At 41.9% G+C, this 16009-nt stretch overlaps 1 protein-coding gene across 1 annotated transcript in view; it reads left to right on the forward strand.

Moving 5' to 3' along the window:
* Positions 1–12106, forward strand: part of GAD1 (glutamate decarboxylase 1) — a 42893-nt gene extending 30787 nt beyond the window's left edge. The window contains exons 11-17 of the mRNA XM_003254244.2: positions 179–295; positions 1779–1843; positions 3461–3539; positions 4621–4770; positions 7753–7860; positions 9464–9553; positions 10667–12106. Of these exons, the coding sequence (XP_003254292.1) occupies positions 179–295; positions 1779–1843; positions 3461–3539; positions 4621–4770; positions 7753–7860; positions 9464–9553; positions 10667–10840 (783 nt within the window). The 3' untranslated portion in view covers positions 10841–12106. The remainder of the gene's footprint in view (positions 1–178; positions 296–1778; positions 1844–3460; positions 3540–4620; positions 4771–7752; positions 7861–9463; positions 9554–10666) is intronic.
* Positions 12107–16009: the final 3903 nt, after the last annotated feature.

Consider the following 16009-nt stretch of genomic DNA (forward strand, 5'->3'; position numbering starts at 1 on the left):
ATAAATGAATGAATGAGTGAATGAGCCAACAAAACACTACTAGACATAGTATCTGGTAACACATAAGTTTTGTCATTTACTGTTAGAAATAAATATTACACAATTCTTCTTCCTGTGAAAATCAGCAAATGAGAAAGGTTAAAAATACTCATCAGCCTATATCTGTCTTACCTTATAGGGATATGTTCCCTTTTATGTCAATGCAACTGCTGGCACGACTGTTTATGGAGCTTTTGATCCGATACAAGAGATTGCAGATATATGTGAGAAATATAACCTTTGGCTGCATGTCGATGTAAGTGCTATAACTCAGAGAGGCCAGTCCATGTGGGGGGTGGAGGCACCTCTTTTTTATGATTTGCCTCAAGCTTCTCCCCACGCCCCAGCCAGCCCTCTCTCCATACCACATTAGTTCCAGTTCCTGTCTGGACCCTAGCCAGCCATTCACAACTGGTACACACCACAGACCTGGAACATCCTCTGGGACTCATCTAGTTCCTTACTGGTCGATTGCTGTCTTCTGTGGTTCATCCTAGAATATGGTCTCATTGCCTTCCCAGGTAGCTTTGTTGGGAAAAATGGCTACAGAATAAAATATAACTGATTTCAGAGGGAAAAAATTAGAAGACACAACACATAGAAAGTGGCCATGAATGTGAACCCTCAGCTACCTGCCTTCAGTCCAGCCATCTATGACACGTCTCTTAAAAAGGACATATCTGGCTGGGCGCGGTAGCTCACGCCTGTAATGCCAGCACTTTAGGAGGCCGAGGCAGGTGGATCACCTGAGGTCAGGAGTTTGAGACCAGCCTGGCCAACATGGTGAAACCCCGTCTCTACTAAAAATACAAAAAGTAGCCGGGTGTGGTGGCATGCGCCTATAATCCCAGCTACTCTGGAGGCTGAGACAGGAGAATCACTTGAACCTGGGGACGGAGGTTGCAGTGAGCTGGGATCACGCCACATTACTGCAGCCTGGGCAAAAGAGCAAAACTCTGTCTCAAAAAAAAAAATAATAAAGGAATATCTGCTACATTAAGGAAAACTAAGGCAGTATACGGAAGGCATTGTCAACTAAGAGACTTAATCCCAAATTTTCCCAGGAACACAAAAGATGCATTTTCACATGTGTGACTGGGTGTCTTTTTTTTCTTTCTTTCTGCCCATTTTCTTAGGGATTTAACTTCTCACAATTGGCCAATAGGATAATCTGCCTTGCTACTGAACTAATGACTAACAAAGGCTGTGTCACGTGGCATCCCAACTATTCAGTAAACATGCATCATGGTACCCACAAAAATGTCTTGTTGTTATATAAGTTGTTGTGAGACCTCCAAACCCAGCAGGAACTGCTGATTTTTGAGTTTTTCAGGAGCTGTTAGAATTCTACTCTGGGAAGAACCAGACAGCAGACCTCAGTTTTTTGGGCAGCTTCCAGAGCCACCCGGAGGGGGACTCACTATGTTGGCTTTCCACAGCACATTGGGCTAATGGGCCATTGGACCTTTGGGTCTTGGCAGAACAGGCACTTCAGGCTCAGACCTGGCCTAGCTGTATCACTTGTGCAGCTATACTCCAGAGGAACTTTAAAAAAGAAATGACAAGCAATGAAGAATCACAACTGATTGAACAATCAGTGTGGGCTGAACTTTTCTGAGAAACTTATGTTTTTCACCTTGTACTTTCTTGCTCATGTTTTAGTAGAAGTGAGGAGTGACTAGTTTTTGATTCTTAAATGTCACTGCTCCCCTCTTCCTCTCCTTTCTCTGTCCCCACAGGCTGCCTGGGGAGGTGGGCTGCTCATGTCCAGGAAGCACCGCCATAAACTCAATGGCATAGAAAGGTAACGGCCAGAACTCGCCAGGCCTCTTTCCACCCAGCACATCAAACAGACCATGCTCTGATGTCAGCCTGCACCGCCCTGCCCTGATCCCCAGCATCGCATTTTGGTCTAAGTTCGCTTCAGTTCAGCAGGCATTCGTTGAGCATTTATTGGATGATTGATTTCCCAGTCAAATGAGTCCTGAAGGAGTTCACAATTTAGAAAGGAAGAAAGACAGGCCAGGTGTGGTGGCTCACGCCTGTAATCCTAACAATTTAGGAGGCCGAGGTGAGAGGATCATTTGAGCCCAAGAGTTCGAGACCAGCCTGGGCAACATAGTGAGACCCTGTCTCTGATAATCAATCAATCAATCAATCAATCAATCAATGAGAAAGACAATAAACAAGTAGTTAGAACACAATGTGATAAGTGTAACAGGAGACAATTGCAGGTACCCAAGTAGGAGATGAGAGAGACTAACCAGTGAGGGGAATTGGAGGCCATCAGAGTTTGCCAAGGGCACAGGCAGGGCCACTGGTTCACTTTCCTCTTCTTTCTCATTAAGCTTTCTTCGAGAAAGAGCAGGACACTCAGCTCCTAACTTATTTTCTTTTTCACTATTCAAATTCAGTGGATGTTCTAGGCCAAATATGATTTTGACCTGACTCCTAAGTGTTGATCCATAACAAAGTCACAATGATTCATTGATTCATTCAGCATATATTTACTGAGCACCTATCATGAGCCAGGTAGGGGTGGATGTGAATATTCAGTTACGTGTCTTCCACCCAGCCACCTATGGTGCTTTTCTAATAAAAATGCATATCTGATAAATGCAGGAAAAATAAGGCACTATATGAAAGGTGTTATCAACTAAGAGATTTGCCCTCCTGAAGTTTACATTCCAGTGGGCTAGATGTTCATAAAAAATTCTCATAGTAAAGAAAAATAAAACAGGATTAGGTAACAGTGAGTGACAAGGCATGCTGTTTCAGACAGGGTAGTCAGAGGCCTTCCTGAGGAGGTAGCATATCAGCAGATACTGCGATAAAGGGAGACAGGAAGCAAGGATATGAGGAAGAGTATTCTAGGCAGCGCGAGTGGCAAGTGCAAAGGCCCTGAGGCAGGACTGTTCTTGGCAAGTGGGAGGATGATCAAAGAGGCCAGTGGGGCTGGAGCAAGGTGAGAGAGGTAGAAGCAGACTAAGGAGGGAGAGGCAAACATGGAGCAGGCAGGGAGAGCCCGCCCAGGGCTTCTCCCACGGCCACGACTCTGGCTTTTGTTACCCCTACTGTGCCTCTCCAAACTTTTGTCTCAGTTTTGAAAGACCAGTGTCAACATTCTTAACCATACCATATTGATATAATACCTGAAAGCTCTCAAAACAATAAGACATATAATAAGTTATTCATAAATGTTAGCTATTGTTAATAGCAGTTACTTCTAAGATACAGTCCGCAATGTAATACTCTGAGACTGCCTGCAAAACATTTGTTTGCTACTTGATCAGTCAATTCAGGAGAATAGGCATGGATAATATTTACTGACTTGAGTTGGAATGGGTGGTGTTTTCCTCAAGAGAACAGTTGCCTCTTTCCAACTCCTGCACCTTCTCGAAGTCTCATGTGCTTCTTTCAGGGCCAACTCAGTCACCTGGAACCCTCACAAGATGATGGGCGTGCTGTTGCAGTGCTCTGCCATTCTCATCAAGGAAAAGGTCTGTACTCCCTCCAAAGCTACACTGAGGCCCGTACATTCTTTAGAAAGCATGAAAAGAGACACACGTGGGGTCTCTTTGCAGTACTTGTTGGCTGACTCATGAGATTGGCAGCCCCACTGCGAGACTGCTGCTGCTGTCCTTTCCTGCCCTTGCAGCTAACCTGGTTTCTTCTCTTGGCTCTTGCTGACTACTGTGCTTCTTCCTTGATCAGTACTCAGGGTCTGTCAGCAACTGAACCTTTAAGGGAATTATTTAATTGAGTATTCCTTCATGTTTGCACAAAAAAAGTGAGAGCAAGTAAGTGAGGCATCCAATCAGTTTTGTCCTCAGTGAGGACAAAAAGCACTCACTGGAGCATACTCGGAGTTCTTAGTATAAATGTGTGGTCCCAAGAACTGAAATAAATGAGACAGAACAACAAGTACAAATATCAACTTAGGGCCACAAGGAATATTGCCCCAAAAGCTGCTGTAAATGGTTGAGCCTCATATTCCCTTCTTCACATGCCTAATAATAGGACCCTGCCCTCCAAGGCTTTGTTGCTCCAGTAAAACTTCTGCACACAGAAACATTCCAAAAAGCCTGTCTCCAGCCTGTAGGAGCCAGAATCTGCACAGCCTCTTTAGTCCACTCATCCGTGGAATCCATGTTAACGTCATAGGAGGTCCTGGAAAGGTTGGAAGACTTTTGCCAGAGCGCTTTTGGAGAGAAAAATTCTTCACAGTGTGAAACTATCCCACCCACTGAGGAAGTTTCTATCTCTAACCCCGGCCCACTGAATGCCATAGCACTTCCCAATCTTGAAACAATCCCAGACACCCACACACATTTCCCCTTAGAGGGATGGCATCTGAGACGGAAAGATCATTTTCTAATCAGAGTCAGAGACAAAGGGATGGCAGTTTTTCCAAGAGCGATTTTAGAAAAGGGCATCAGAACAAGTGTAAGGCCTCATAAAGACATCAGAAGAAAGATTGCATATGACCCCAAGCCCCTCCTTCCAAGCCAGCCCGGTTTTAAAGCCACCCACATCTCTGATCTGTAAATGCAGATGCACCCATCTTGATTTCCATGATAGGGTATACTCCAAGGATGCAACCAGATGTGTGCAGGATACCTCTTCCAGCCAGACAAGCAGTATGATGTCTCCTACGACACCGGGGACAAGGCAATTCAGTGTGGCCGCCACGTGGATATCTTCAAGTTCTGGCTGATGTGGAAAGCAAAGGTATGAAGGGAATAATTCAGGAAATAGAGCAGAAATGTAATTTGCACAGACTGGCTGGCAAAAGAGGGGCAAAGATATATCACAGATAATTCACTATATGTGGAATCAATATCTAGATAATTGAATTAACTGTGTTTTCTTTGTGAATGAAATTACTTTATTCCTTATGTCAAATTCTCTCTTCTTTCGTTCAGTCTCCTCAATTTGAACTATTATGAAGTCTTCTTATAACATTCTCTTATAACAACTAAAAATTATGCCAAGATAAGTATTTCCACAGCAATCCTTGGGGATGCTGGAATTATTTAGTGCAGGCATAGAGAAAGATAAAAAAAATAAAATTACTGCATTATCCTGAGTAGAACCTTGAATTCTTTTTTTTTTTTTTTTTGAGACAGAGTCTCGCTCTGTAGCCCAGGCTGGAGTGCAGTAGTGTGATCTCAGCTCACTGCAAGCTCCGCCTCCCGATTTCACACCATTCTCCTGCCTCAGCCTCCCAAGTAGCTGAGACTACAGGGGCCCGCCACCACCCCCGGCTAATTTTTTTAAAAATATTTTTAGTAGAGATAGGGATTCACTGTGTTACCCAGGATGGTCTCAATCTCCTGACCTCATGATCCGCCCGCCTCGGCCTCCCAAAGTGTTGGGATTACAGGCGTGAGCCACTGCGCCCGGCCCCTTGAATTCTTTAATGAGGTTTCTCATCATGGGATATGTATGACAGTTTTAACATCAACTTCAATAATGCCTTTCCCGTTGTTTGTACTTAATACACTACTCTGGAAAATGTATACTTTATTGTGAAAAATCCTACTGTTAGATGGTAGCATGCTGTGTCCGCATTCATCAACCTTTTGGGTTTCATTTCTGTACCTAAGGAAAAAAGCTAACTATTGGAATTTCCCCCAAAATATGAGTGAGGGAGAGGATTACTATTTGACTATTTGTTTCAAAAATATTTGTGTGCAATCAAGTAAAAGAAATTTTGATTTCATAGTTTTATATTACATACCTTGTTTTTGTTTATTATAAATTATTTTAATAATTTCTATGTTTAAGATTGAGTCTAACACCAAACAACAAGATTTTCTGGCAAAATTTTGAGTCAAATATTTCTTCTGTAGGAAAAATTTGGTAGATTATTAGTTTTTTCCTCAGTAAGTCGTTTTGTCTTTTTTTTTTTTTTTTTTTTTTTGAGACAGAGTTTCGTTCTTGTTGCCCAGGCTGGAGTTCAGAGGCACGATCTCTGCTCCCTGAAACCTCCGTCTCCCAGATTTAAGCAATTCTCCTGCCTCAGCCTTCCAAGTAGCTGAGATTACAGGCATGCGCCACCATGCCTGTCTAATTTTATATTTTTACTAGAGACAGGGCTTCACCATGTTGGCCAGGCTAAACTTGAACTCCTGACCTCAAGTGATCCACCCACCTCGGCCTCCCAAAGTGCTGGGATTACAGGCGTGAGCTACCGCACTCAGCTCTATTTTGACTTAATATATAAATAGTCTGAATTTGATTTCTATTACAAAGCAATAATAGGAATTTTAAACATATAAATAGCCATAGGCTGGGCACGGTGGCTCACGCACGTAATCCCAGCACTTTGGGAGGCCAAGGCAGGCAGATCATTTGAGCTCAGGAGTTCAAGACCCGTCTGGGCAACAAAGTGAGACCCCATCTCTACAAAAAAATACAAAAGTTAGTCAGGTGTGATGGCGCATGCCTGTTGTCCCAGCTACTTAGGAGGCTGAGGTGGGAGGATCACTTGAGCCCCGGAGGTGGAGGTTGCAGTAAGCCGAGATCATGCCACTGCACTCCAGCCTGGGCAACAAAGTGAGACCCCATCTCAAAAAAAAAAAAAAAAAAAGCCATAAACAGCAACAACAAAAAAGGAGTCCTGTCATTTTGAAATACAGTGACCACACAGCCTGTTTCAGTAATTTGTGTCTTCTTTTTCATTTCTAACAATAACCTCTTGAACCATCTGCTGGAGGTTTTGACCATAGTGATTGGTTGCTGAAATGGGTCCCTGGTACAGGCATCATTCCTAAGTGGACTGACTAGGGTGTACAGTCAGCAGTGACACTACCTGGGGAGGCTGATGCTTTCTCGTTGCTGGACTTCGCTCAGGCCCATTAGCAATCCAGAGCCAGCCTTGTGCATCTGCTCTCCTTGTTAACACCGACCCACTCAACAACCCTCATACTGCTGTTATTAATCAGCCATGCTGGCTTTTGAAACTCATGCTCAGCCAGTTTGTCAATAGTTGGAACTATTGCAATATCAGGGCATATACTGAGACCAATGGCTTCCCCATCTGCCTGCCTGCCTGTCATCTAAAAGGCATAACACTGTTATGTGGAAGGTTGCCTGCCTGAGAGGACATGGGACATGTTTCACAGGGACTTACTGGTGGGGAAGATGAGTTCTACAGCAGTATCTTTCGAAGTTTCTATGATGAAGAACCAGTTATTTGTTGTTGTTGTTGTTTTTCACCTATCAGGGACCAATACCCTAAAGATGAATTGTTACAAAAATGAAATTTAAAAACATACAAAGAATAAGCCACTATTTTTTATTAGGGTCAACAGACAAAATCCCTTTGTCCAATTGCCATAAAATTTCCTATGCTTAATCTCAATTTCTACACTCATTTGACTGTAGACCAGTTATAGTTGTGGAGTGGCCTCAGTTCATAGATGACACTTTGAGTAGCACCATCCTAAAGCAAAGCAGAATCAGGCGTAGGTCCAGTTGAGAATAACTACCCAGAGACTGGAGTGCCTTTGAAAGAGGAAGCGGGCACACATCATTTATTGCATGCACATCTGTGAAAAAGCTGACATATTTGATTAGATTGTTCTTCCTAACCATCTCCAAAAATACTTTTTTTGTTTATTTCCCATAGACAGGGACAGCATAGCCTTCCCAAATGCTCATCACAGGGAAATGCAACCACCAACATGACTTTTCTCTTTAAAACAGGGCACAGTGGGATTTGAAAACCAGATCAACAAATGCCTGGAACTGGCTGAATACCTCTATGCCAAGATTAAAAACAGAGAAGAATTTGAGATGGTTTTCAATGGCGAGGTAGGTAATCATCATGGACCAGGTACACAGTATTTCCAGGAAAACTACTGAAGGAAGCTCCTGAAGCCGGATTTTCCCATGTTGCCAGAAACTGCTTCAAAATTTTTATTCTTATACACTCTTAATTCCTCTCTTTAATTCCTTCCATGTCTATGAACTTTTCTTCTGGTAGTACTGGGATGACTTTTTCCTTTATGTCTTTTAAAAGTGTGTTGCTCTTGGCCAGCTTTTGGTAGACAAGAGGTCTTTCTTTGACAGGTCTGAATCCTTCATCATTCTTGGGTTTGTTTTATGTTGAAACTTTATGAGAAAGTGTTTTTCAGGCTGGGCATGGTGGCTCACACCTGTAATCCCAGCATTTCGGGAGGCCAAGGCAGGAAGATTGCTTAAGTCAGGGGTTCAAGACCAGCCTGGGCAACATAGCAAGACCCTGTCTCTATAAGAAAAAAATATATAATTTATAAAAAGAAATTTTAAAAAATGATAAAGTGGTTTTCATTTCCAAGAAGCTTATAGGATGGGTATATTCTTACCTCCCAAGACTTGTTCGAAAATAAGGTTCTACTTAACATAGACTCGTAAGGAGGAGAGCAAGATAAAATTATCTCTGCCCTGAGTTCATGTGCATACTGCACACAGCAAAGTATTTGTCAATGTTTACTGAGTACCCACTGTGTGCCAGGCCTCCTGCTAGGTCCTAGATTCTAGAGTATTGAACAAAACAGATACATTCTCTGACCCAATGGAGCTTACACTGGAATAGGAGCCAGTGTTGAATAAAAGAAAATCCACTTATAAGCCAGTATAATATAACACTGCTTACAGTCAACATTATTCTATTTATCAGGCAACCTAAACTACTAGGAACACATGTGAATCGCCAAATAAACAAAAAAGAGCCCTGGGCAGTTTAAAATCAATGACACTGCTCTGATCATTTACACACTAAACACTCTTAATAGCAGATTAAAAACAACAAATGTGATATCTCAAACCAATTAGAGGCAGGCACAGTAATGGCAAACAGCAACCAGCGAGAAAACTTTATAGCAAGAATACACAAAACTCAAAAAGCACAGGAATCTTTAGAGGAGGGACACTAAACAGTTTGAGGCATCTCAACAGGCCTTGCCTTATGCAAGCCTATTAATTGATATAACCAGTCTTAATGTTTATTATGATGGTCCAGAGTCATCAAGAAAAGATTCAATATCAATATAATAAACTCAGTAAAATATTCAGCATCCATAAACTATGTTTCAATTATCTTCTATGTGTGAGGCACTACAAAATGACAAGATGGACAGACAGATACCTTTTTAAAAAAATTGCCCAAATGTAATTATTTGTAACATTTCAGTGTTTAAAGTCGGTAACCTTAGTTACCTAGAAAATTGGTTGTAGGGAACAGCTCTCTTGCCAGATATGATTGGATAAATGAGGCATTGTTCTCCCTAGTGTGGAAGTAACATTGCCTTTGAGATGAACATTCAACCTCTTTCTTTGGTCTAAGAGACTTCCACCAAGGATGCATAGTGGTTTGGGAACAACTTTCTCTCAAGTTATCCTAATTTTCTTTGTTTGTCTGTTAAAATCTCTGCAGCCTGAGCACACAAACGTCTGTTTTTGGTATATTCCACAAAGCCTCAGGGGTGTGCCAGACAGCCCTCAGCGACGGGAAAAGCTACACAAGGTATGGACTAGCTTTTTGTCTCATCTAATCCTCTGCAATTTCTCTGGCTGGCCAGGACATCCTCATTCCAGTGTGCCTTTCTAGTGGGGGAAATATAAAAAATAAAGCCTTGGGGTGGGTTTCTAGTAATGGGGTGGTGGGGAGCCATCTTGTTATATTCCTCTTGAGCCTGCATCGCCCCCTTACTGTGGTTACCACGGGAATGCCTGAAGGACATGTCTTATAGACAACACCACAAATTCAGGGTTTTGCATAACCCAGAGCCCAGGATACTGGCTGGCACATAGACTGTGTTTAACAAATATTTGTTGAATGGTTGTATGAATGAAATATTATATAAATTATATATAATCTCTGTGACTCGCTTAGCTGAAACCTAAGGCAACATTTCCGAAGGCCTTCTGAAGATCTCAGATAAAGTGACCAGGTTCACAACTGTTTTTGAAGAAGGGAAATTCACACTGCATTTTAGATTATGCAAGAAGAACATAAATAAATAAAAATATTCTCCATGGAGAATTGTCTCCTTGTCCTTGGTTGATGTTCTTCATTAAAGGAGCCCTATGCAGGGTAAGGGAATAATGTGCATATTCCTAGGGACATCTAGATTAAACTGTGTCTGTTACAATAACATTTTAAGTTCTAGCCCACTGTAATGCTGATCCATTCTAGCTGTTTTCTATATCCAGTTTATATCTTATCCAGGGTTCTTAAGATTATATGTAATTTATATAATATTTCATTCATACAACCATTCAACAAATATTTGTTAAACACAGTCTATGTGCCAGCCAGTATCCTGGGCTCTGGGTTATGCAAAACCCTGAATTTGTGGTGTTGTCTATAAGAGTTTTTTGGTTTTGTCTTCATTTTTTATTGTACTATCATTGTTCCATGACTGACTTTCAAAATTCGATTGCACAGTACTTTCTGAGGGAACTTGTGACCAGGTAGTCATTTGATATTAGCCCCCGAAGATTCCTGGATGTGAAATATTTCTTTGTTTTTATGTCAATGTAAACACAAATAGTAAAATGCAAGTTGGGTTGAATTGTTAAAAAGAGAGGGTGTTAATATCAATCTTGAGTTTTGTTTTGTGTTTTCCATCACAAGGTGGCTCCAAAAATCAAAGCCCTGATGATGGAGTCAGGCACGACCATGGTTGGCTACCAGCCCCAAGGGGACAAGGCCAACTTCTTCCGGATGGTCATCTCCAACCCAGCCGCTACCCAGTCTGACATTGACTTCCTCATTGAGGAGATAGAAAGACTGGGCCAGGATCTGTAATCATCCTTCTCAGAACATGAATTTATGGGAATGCTTTTCCCTCTGGCACTCCAGAACAAACCTCTATATGTTGCTGAAACACATAGGCTATTTCATTGAGGGAAAACATAATATCTTGAAGAATATTGTTAAAACCTTACTTAAAGCTTGTTTGTTATAGTTAGCAGGAAATAGTGTTCTTTTTAAAAAGTTGCACATTAGGAACACAGTATATATGTACAGTTATACATACCTCTCTCTATATATACATGTATAGTGAGTGTGGCTTAGTAATAGATCACAGCATGTTTCCCGCTCCAAGAGAATTCACTTTACCTTCAGCAGTTACCGAGGAGCTAAACATGCTGCCAACCAGCTTGTCCAACAACTCCAGGAAAGCTGTTTTTCAAAACGCCATGTCCTAGGGGCCAAGGGAAATGCTGTTGGTGAGAATCGACCTCACTATCAGTGTTTCTCCACCTGAAGTGATGATGGATGAGAAAAAACACCACCAAATGACAAGTCACACCCTCCCCATTAGTATCCTCTTAGGGGAAAATAGTAGCAGAGTCATTGTTACAGGTGTACTACGGCTGTATTTTTAGAGATTAATTTGTGTAGATTGTGTAAATTCCTGTTGTCTGACCTTGGTGGTGGGAGGGGGAAACTATGCGTCATGATTTCAATGATTGTTTAATTGTAGGTCAATGAAATATTTGCTTATTTATATTCAGAGATGTACCATGTTAAAGAGGCGTCTTGTATTTTCTTCCCATTTGTAATGTATCTTGTTTATATTTGAAGTAAGTTCTGAAAACTGTTTATGGTATTTTCGTGCATTTGTGAGCCAAAGAGAAAAGATTAAAATTAGTGAGACTTGTATTTATATTAGAGTGCCCTTAAAATAATGATTTAAGCATTTTACCATCTGTAAGAGAATTCTAAGATTGTACATAGAGTCATATATATGGAAATCCTGTTACTTAAATAGCATCTGCTCTTCTCTTACCCTCTCTGTCTGGCTGTACGTCTGGTGTTCTCAATGCTTTTCTAGTAACTTGGATAATAACTAGATCTCCTGTAATTTTGTAGTAGTTGATGACCAATCTCTGTGACTCGCTTAGCTGAAACCTAAGGCAACATTTCTGAAGACCTTCTGAAGATCTCAGATAAAGTGACCAGGCTCACAACTGTTTCTGAAGAAGGGAAATTCACACTGTGCGTTTTAGAGTATGCAAGAAGAACATAAATAAATAAAAATATTCTCCATGGAGAATTTGAACAAAATTTTCTTCTAGTTTGTGTTTCATACAGAGATGTTTCTAATTAGAGTTCCTTGGGTTGCCCATAGCCCATTTGCTTTCTATTGGCTGACTTTAGGTGATGCTCAGTACCCTGATTAAGCTGAAGGAGACTCGATCCATTGTCACAGGCTCTGAAGCTCCTCATCTATAAAATCATTACGGGCTGGGCATGGTGGTGCATGCCTGTAATCCTAGCAGTTTGGGAAGCTGAGGCAGGCAGATAACTTGAGCTCAGGAGTTTGAGACCAGCCTGCGCAACAGGGCGAAACCCTGTCTCTGCAAAATATATAAAAATTAGCCAGCTGTGGTGATGCGCACCTGTGGTCCAAGCTACTTGGGAACCTGAGGTGCAAGGATCACTTGAGCCCAGGAGATCGAGGCTGCAGTGAGCTGAAATCATGCCACTGCACTCCAGCCTGGGTGACAGAGTGAGACCCTGTCTCAATCAATCAATAAAATCATTACGATTATAATTAATTAAATGTGCAGTTCAAGCCTTGAGAAAGAAAAGCCATCCGTTTCTCCTTTTCCTACTTGCATCTTGGAGTTACATTCATTCAGTCATTCAACAAAAGACAAGTATTCCTTCTAGTGGGCATCTTACATCACTTGGTGTCTCTGCTAACTGAATGCCTCTAAGGTCACAGAAGCATAACTTCCTGCTGCTTTATGCTTGTAGAGTGGTCCCAATTCACTTCCTAGGGAAATATATATTGGTGCTGGATCATTAGGATATGGGACTCATTTTCTACAATATTCTTTGTGTGTGTGTGTGTGTGACAGAGTCTCACTTTGTCGCCAGGCTGGAGTGCAGTGGCACCATCTCGGCTCACTGCAACCTCCGCCTCCCCGGTTCAAGTTATTCTCCTGCCTCAGTCTCCTGAGTAGCTGGGATTACAGGCGTGCACCACCACACCCAGCTAATTTTTGTATTTTTAGTAGAGCCAGGGTTTCCCCATGTTGGCCAGGATGGTCTCCATCTCTTGACCTCATGATCTGCCCGCCTCAACCTCCCAAAGTGCTGGGATTACAGGCGTGAGCCACTGTGCCCGGCCCATTTTCTACAATATTTTATTCAGCTATATTAATACAATATCACTCAATCAGAATACAAGAAGCTCCTTATTTAGCACAGGTAGGGAATACAGAAGAGTCCTTTGTAATTAGCACACTGATTGCCTGTAACCATTGTATTAAACGACTCTATAGGGAGTGATCATAAAGCCACTTATTCTTTCTCTCACTGTTTCTTTAAAACTCCTCTGGGGGGCTGATTTTTCGCATGCCCCCATTTGAATTTAGGCCAATCCCATAGCTTTTCTGGCCTCTCGGGTGCATGAACAGACTCATTTTTGCAACTGAGGGTCCAGCTTGATTTAATAAGAAAAGTTTCAATTTTTATACGATACAGAGTTTCTCCCCCCTCCCCCTGATCTGGCACTGCTTCAGCTGCAAGCCTACAGTGGCAGGGAGAGCAAGGCTGATGTTGAGTGAGGTCACCTTTTTTCTTCATCTTTCAGCTTATCTCCCTAGCTCCTGTGCTTCCTCATTCAGGGTCAGGTCTAGAGGGAGAGAGGGTTAAAGTGACAAAGGTAAAATTTTACATGGCTATTAAATTGTCATTGGGCATCAAGGTCCCTGGAAGATGAGTTTTTGGTTTTTGGGGGGTTTTTTTGAGAAATTTTCTGGAGTGAATGAGGATTTTTTGAATTAAGGTAAAATTTAGATACAATAAAACTCTTTATAGTGTACTGTGTATAGTTTTCTGTGGATTTTGACAAACCCATTCAGTCATGTATTAATAACTATCATCATGATCAAGGTCTACAACAGGTCTATCACCCCAATGAATTTCCCATCCCCCTTTGTACTGAACACCTCTCCTCCTCAGCCCTTGGCAACTTCTGCTTTGTTTTCTGTCCCTAGACTTTTGCCTTTCCCACCATGTAAACGGAATCATATAATATGTAGTCTTTTTTTAGTCTGGTTTCTTTTGCTTAACGTAGTGCACTTGAAATTCATCCATGTTATCTCTATATCAGTGTTCATTCCTTTTCACTACTGCATAGTATTCCATTTGCATAGATGTACCATACTCTGTTTATCCATCCCTTAGTAGAGGGAAATTTCTGTTGTTTCCAGGTTTTTTTTGGCTATTAGAATAAAGCTACTGGAAACAGTGTGCAGATTTTTGTGTGAACATAGATTTCATTTAACTTGGGTAAATACCTATGTGTAGGATTGCAAGATAATATTAATACTATGTTTAATTTCATTAGAAACTGCTTAACTATTTTCCAAAGTGGCTGTACCATTTTGCATTCTCACCAGCAATGCACAAATATTCCAGTTGCTCCATATTCTTGCTGACACTTGGTACTGTCATTTTCCCCCCATGCTGGCCATTCTAAAAGTGTTATCTTGTGGTTTTAATTTGCTTTTTCATGAAGCACTTTTGAAGGATCCCTCTGGGGTCCTCGCAGCTCATTGCACAGGAGGCAGTAAAGATTTATCCTCCTGCAACCACTTAGGACTCAGACCCTCAGGCCTGGGCCCCTGGCAGTCTACACTGTCCAGACCTTGTAGTTGGGATCCTTTCTTCTCCAAGTAGTACATTTGGCCGGGATGCCTTTTATTTACAATCAGTTACTGGCCAGGTGCAGTGGCTCACGTCTGTGATCCCAGCACTTTGGAAGGCCAAAGTGGAAGGATTGCTTGAGCCCAGGAGTTCAAGGCCAGCCTGGGCAACATTGGGAGATCCCATCTCTACAAAAAATAAAAAAATAGCTGGGAGTGTGGTGGTGAGCCCCTGTGGTCCCAGCTACTCAGAAGGCTGAGGTGGGAAGATCACTGGAGCCCAAGAGGTCAAGGCTGCAGTGAGCCGTGATCATGCCACTGCATTCCAGCCTGAGCAACAGAGTGAGACACCAACTCAAAAAAACAGAAACAAAAACAAAACCCTCGTTAGATAATCTACAATAACTGATTTTTTTTTTTTTTGAGACAGGGTCCCGCTTTGTCACCCAGGCTGGAGTATTGTGGCATGATCACAGCTCACTGCAGCCTCGAACTCCTGGGCTTAAGCAGTCCTCCCACCTCAGCCTCCCAAGTAACTGGGACTGCAGGTGCATGCCACCATGCCCAGCTAATTTTTTATTTTTTTGTAGAGATGGAGTTTCATTCTGTTGCCCAGACTAGTCTCAAACTCCTGAACTCAACTGATCCTTTCACCTTGGCCTCCCAAACTGCTAGAATTACAGGCATAAGCCACTGTGCCTGACCAAGAAGGGCTTTATTAGACATACATATATAGGACGAAGGGTGATGACATTATACTTGAGTACCCATTACTTAGCCTAAGATATAGAACATTATTATTATCATGACCTTAGCACTCTCCAACCCCGACATGAACCTTCCCTAATTGGATGCTCCCCACTCTCTAAGAAGTGATCACTATTCTCAATTTTGTGTTACTCTCTTACTTTTCTATATAGTTTTACCACATACTCATGAATCCTTATTGTTTAGTCTTACCTGATTTTGCACTTTATGTAAACAGAATAATACAGAATTTTATACTTCTGTGACTTGTCTTTCTAGTCAACATTATGATTTTGTTTGTCCAGAGCTAACCTGTAGGGAGACTTTGTGCAGTTTAAAATAAAAAAGATACCCCTTTCTTGATAGCCAAGCATCCCTGTGCCAGTGGAGCTGGAATAGACTTCAGCGCCTACTCAACCCACTGGCACACCCTGCAAACACGGTCTCATGTAGAAGCCTCATGGTTTTGAGAGTCACCTTTGACAATGGCTCCAGCTGTAATTCATTCATCTTTATGGCTGCAATGCTATTACAGGGTATGAATATACTTCAGAAGGTTTAT

Source organism: Nomascus leucogenys, chromosome 22a, assembly GCF_006542625.1.
Source record: "Nomascus leucogenys isolate Asia chromosome 22a, Asia_NLE_v1, whole genome shotgun sequence".
Classification (NCBI taxonomy): Eukaryota; Metazoa; Chordata; class Mammalia; order Primates; family Hylobatidae; genus Nomascus; species Nomascus leucogenys.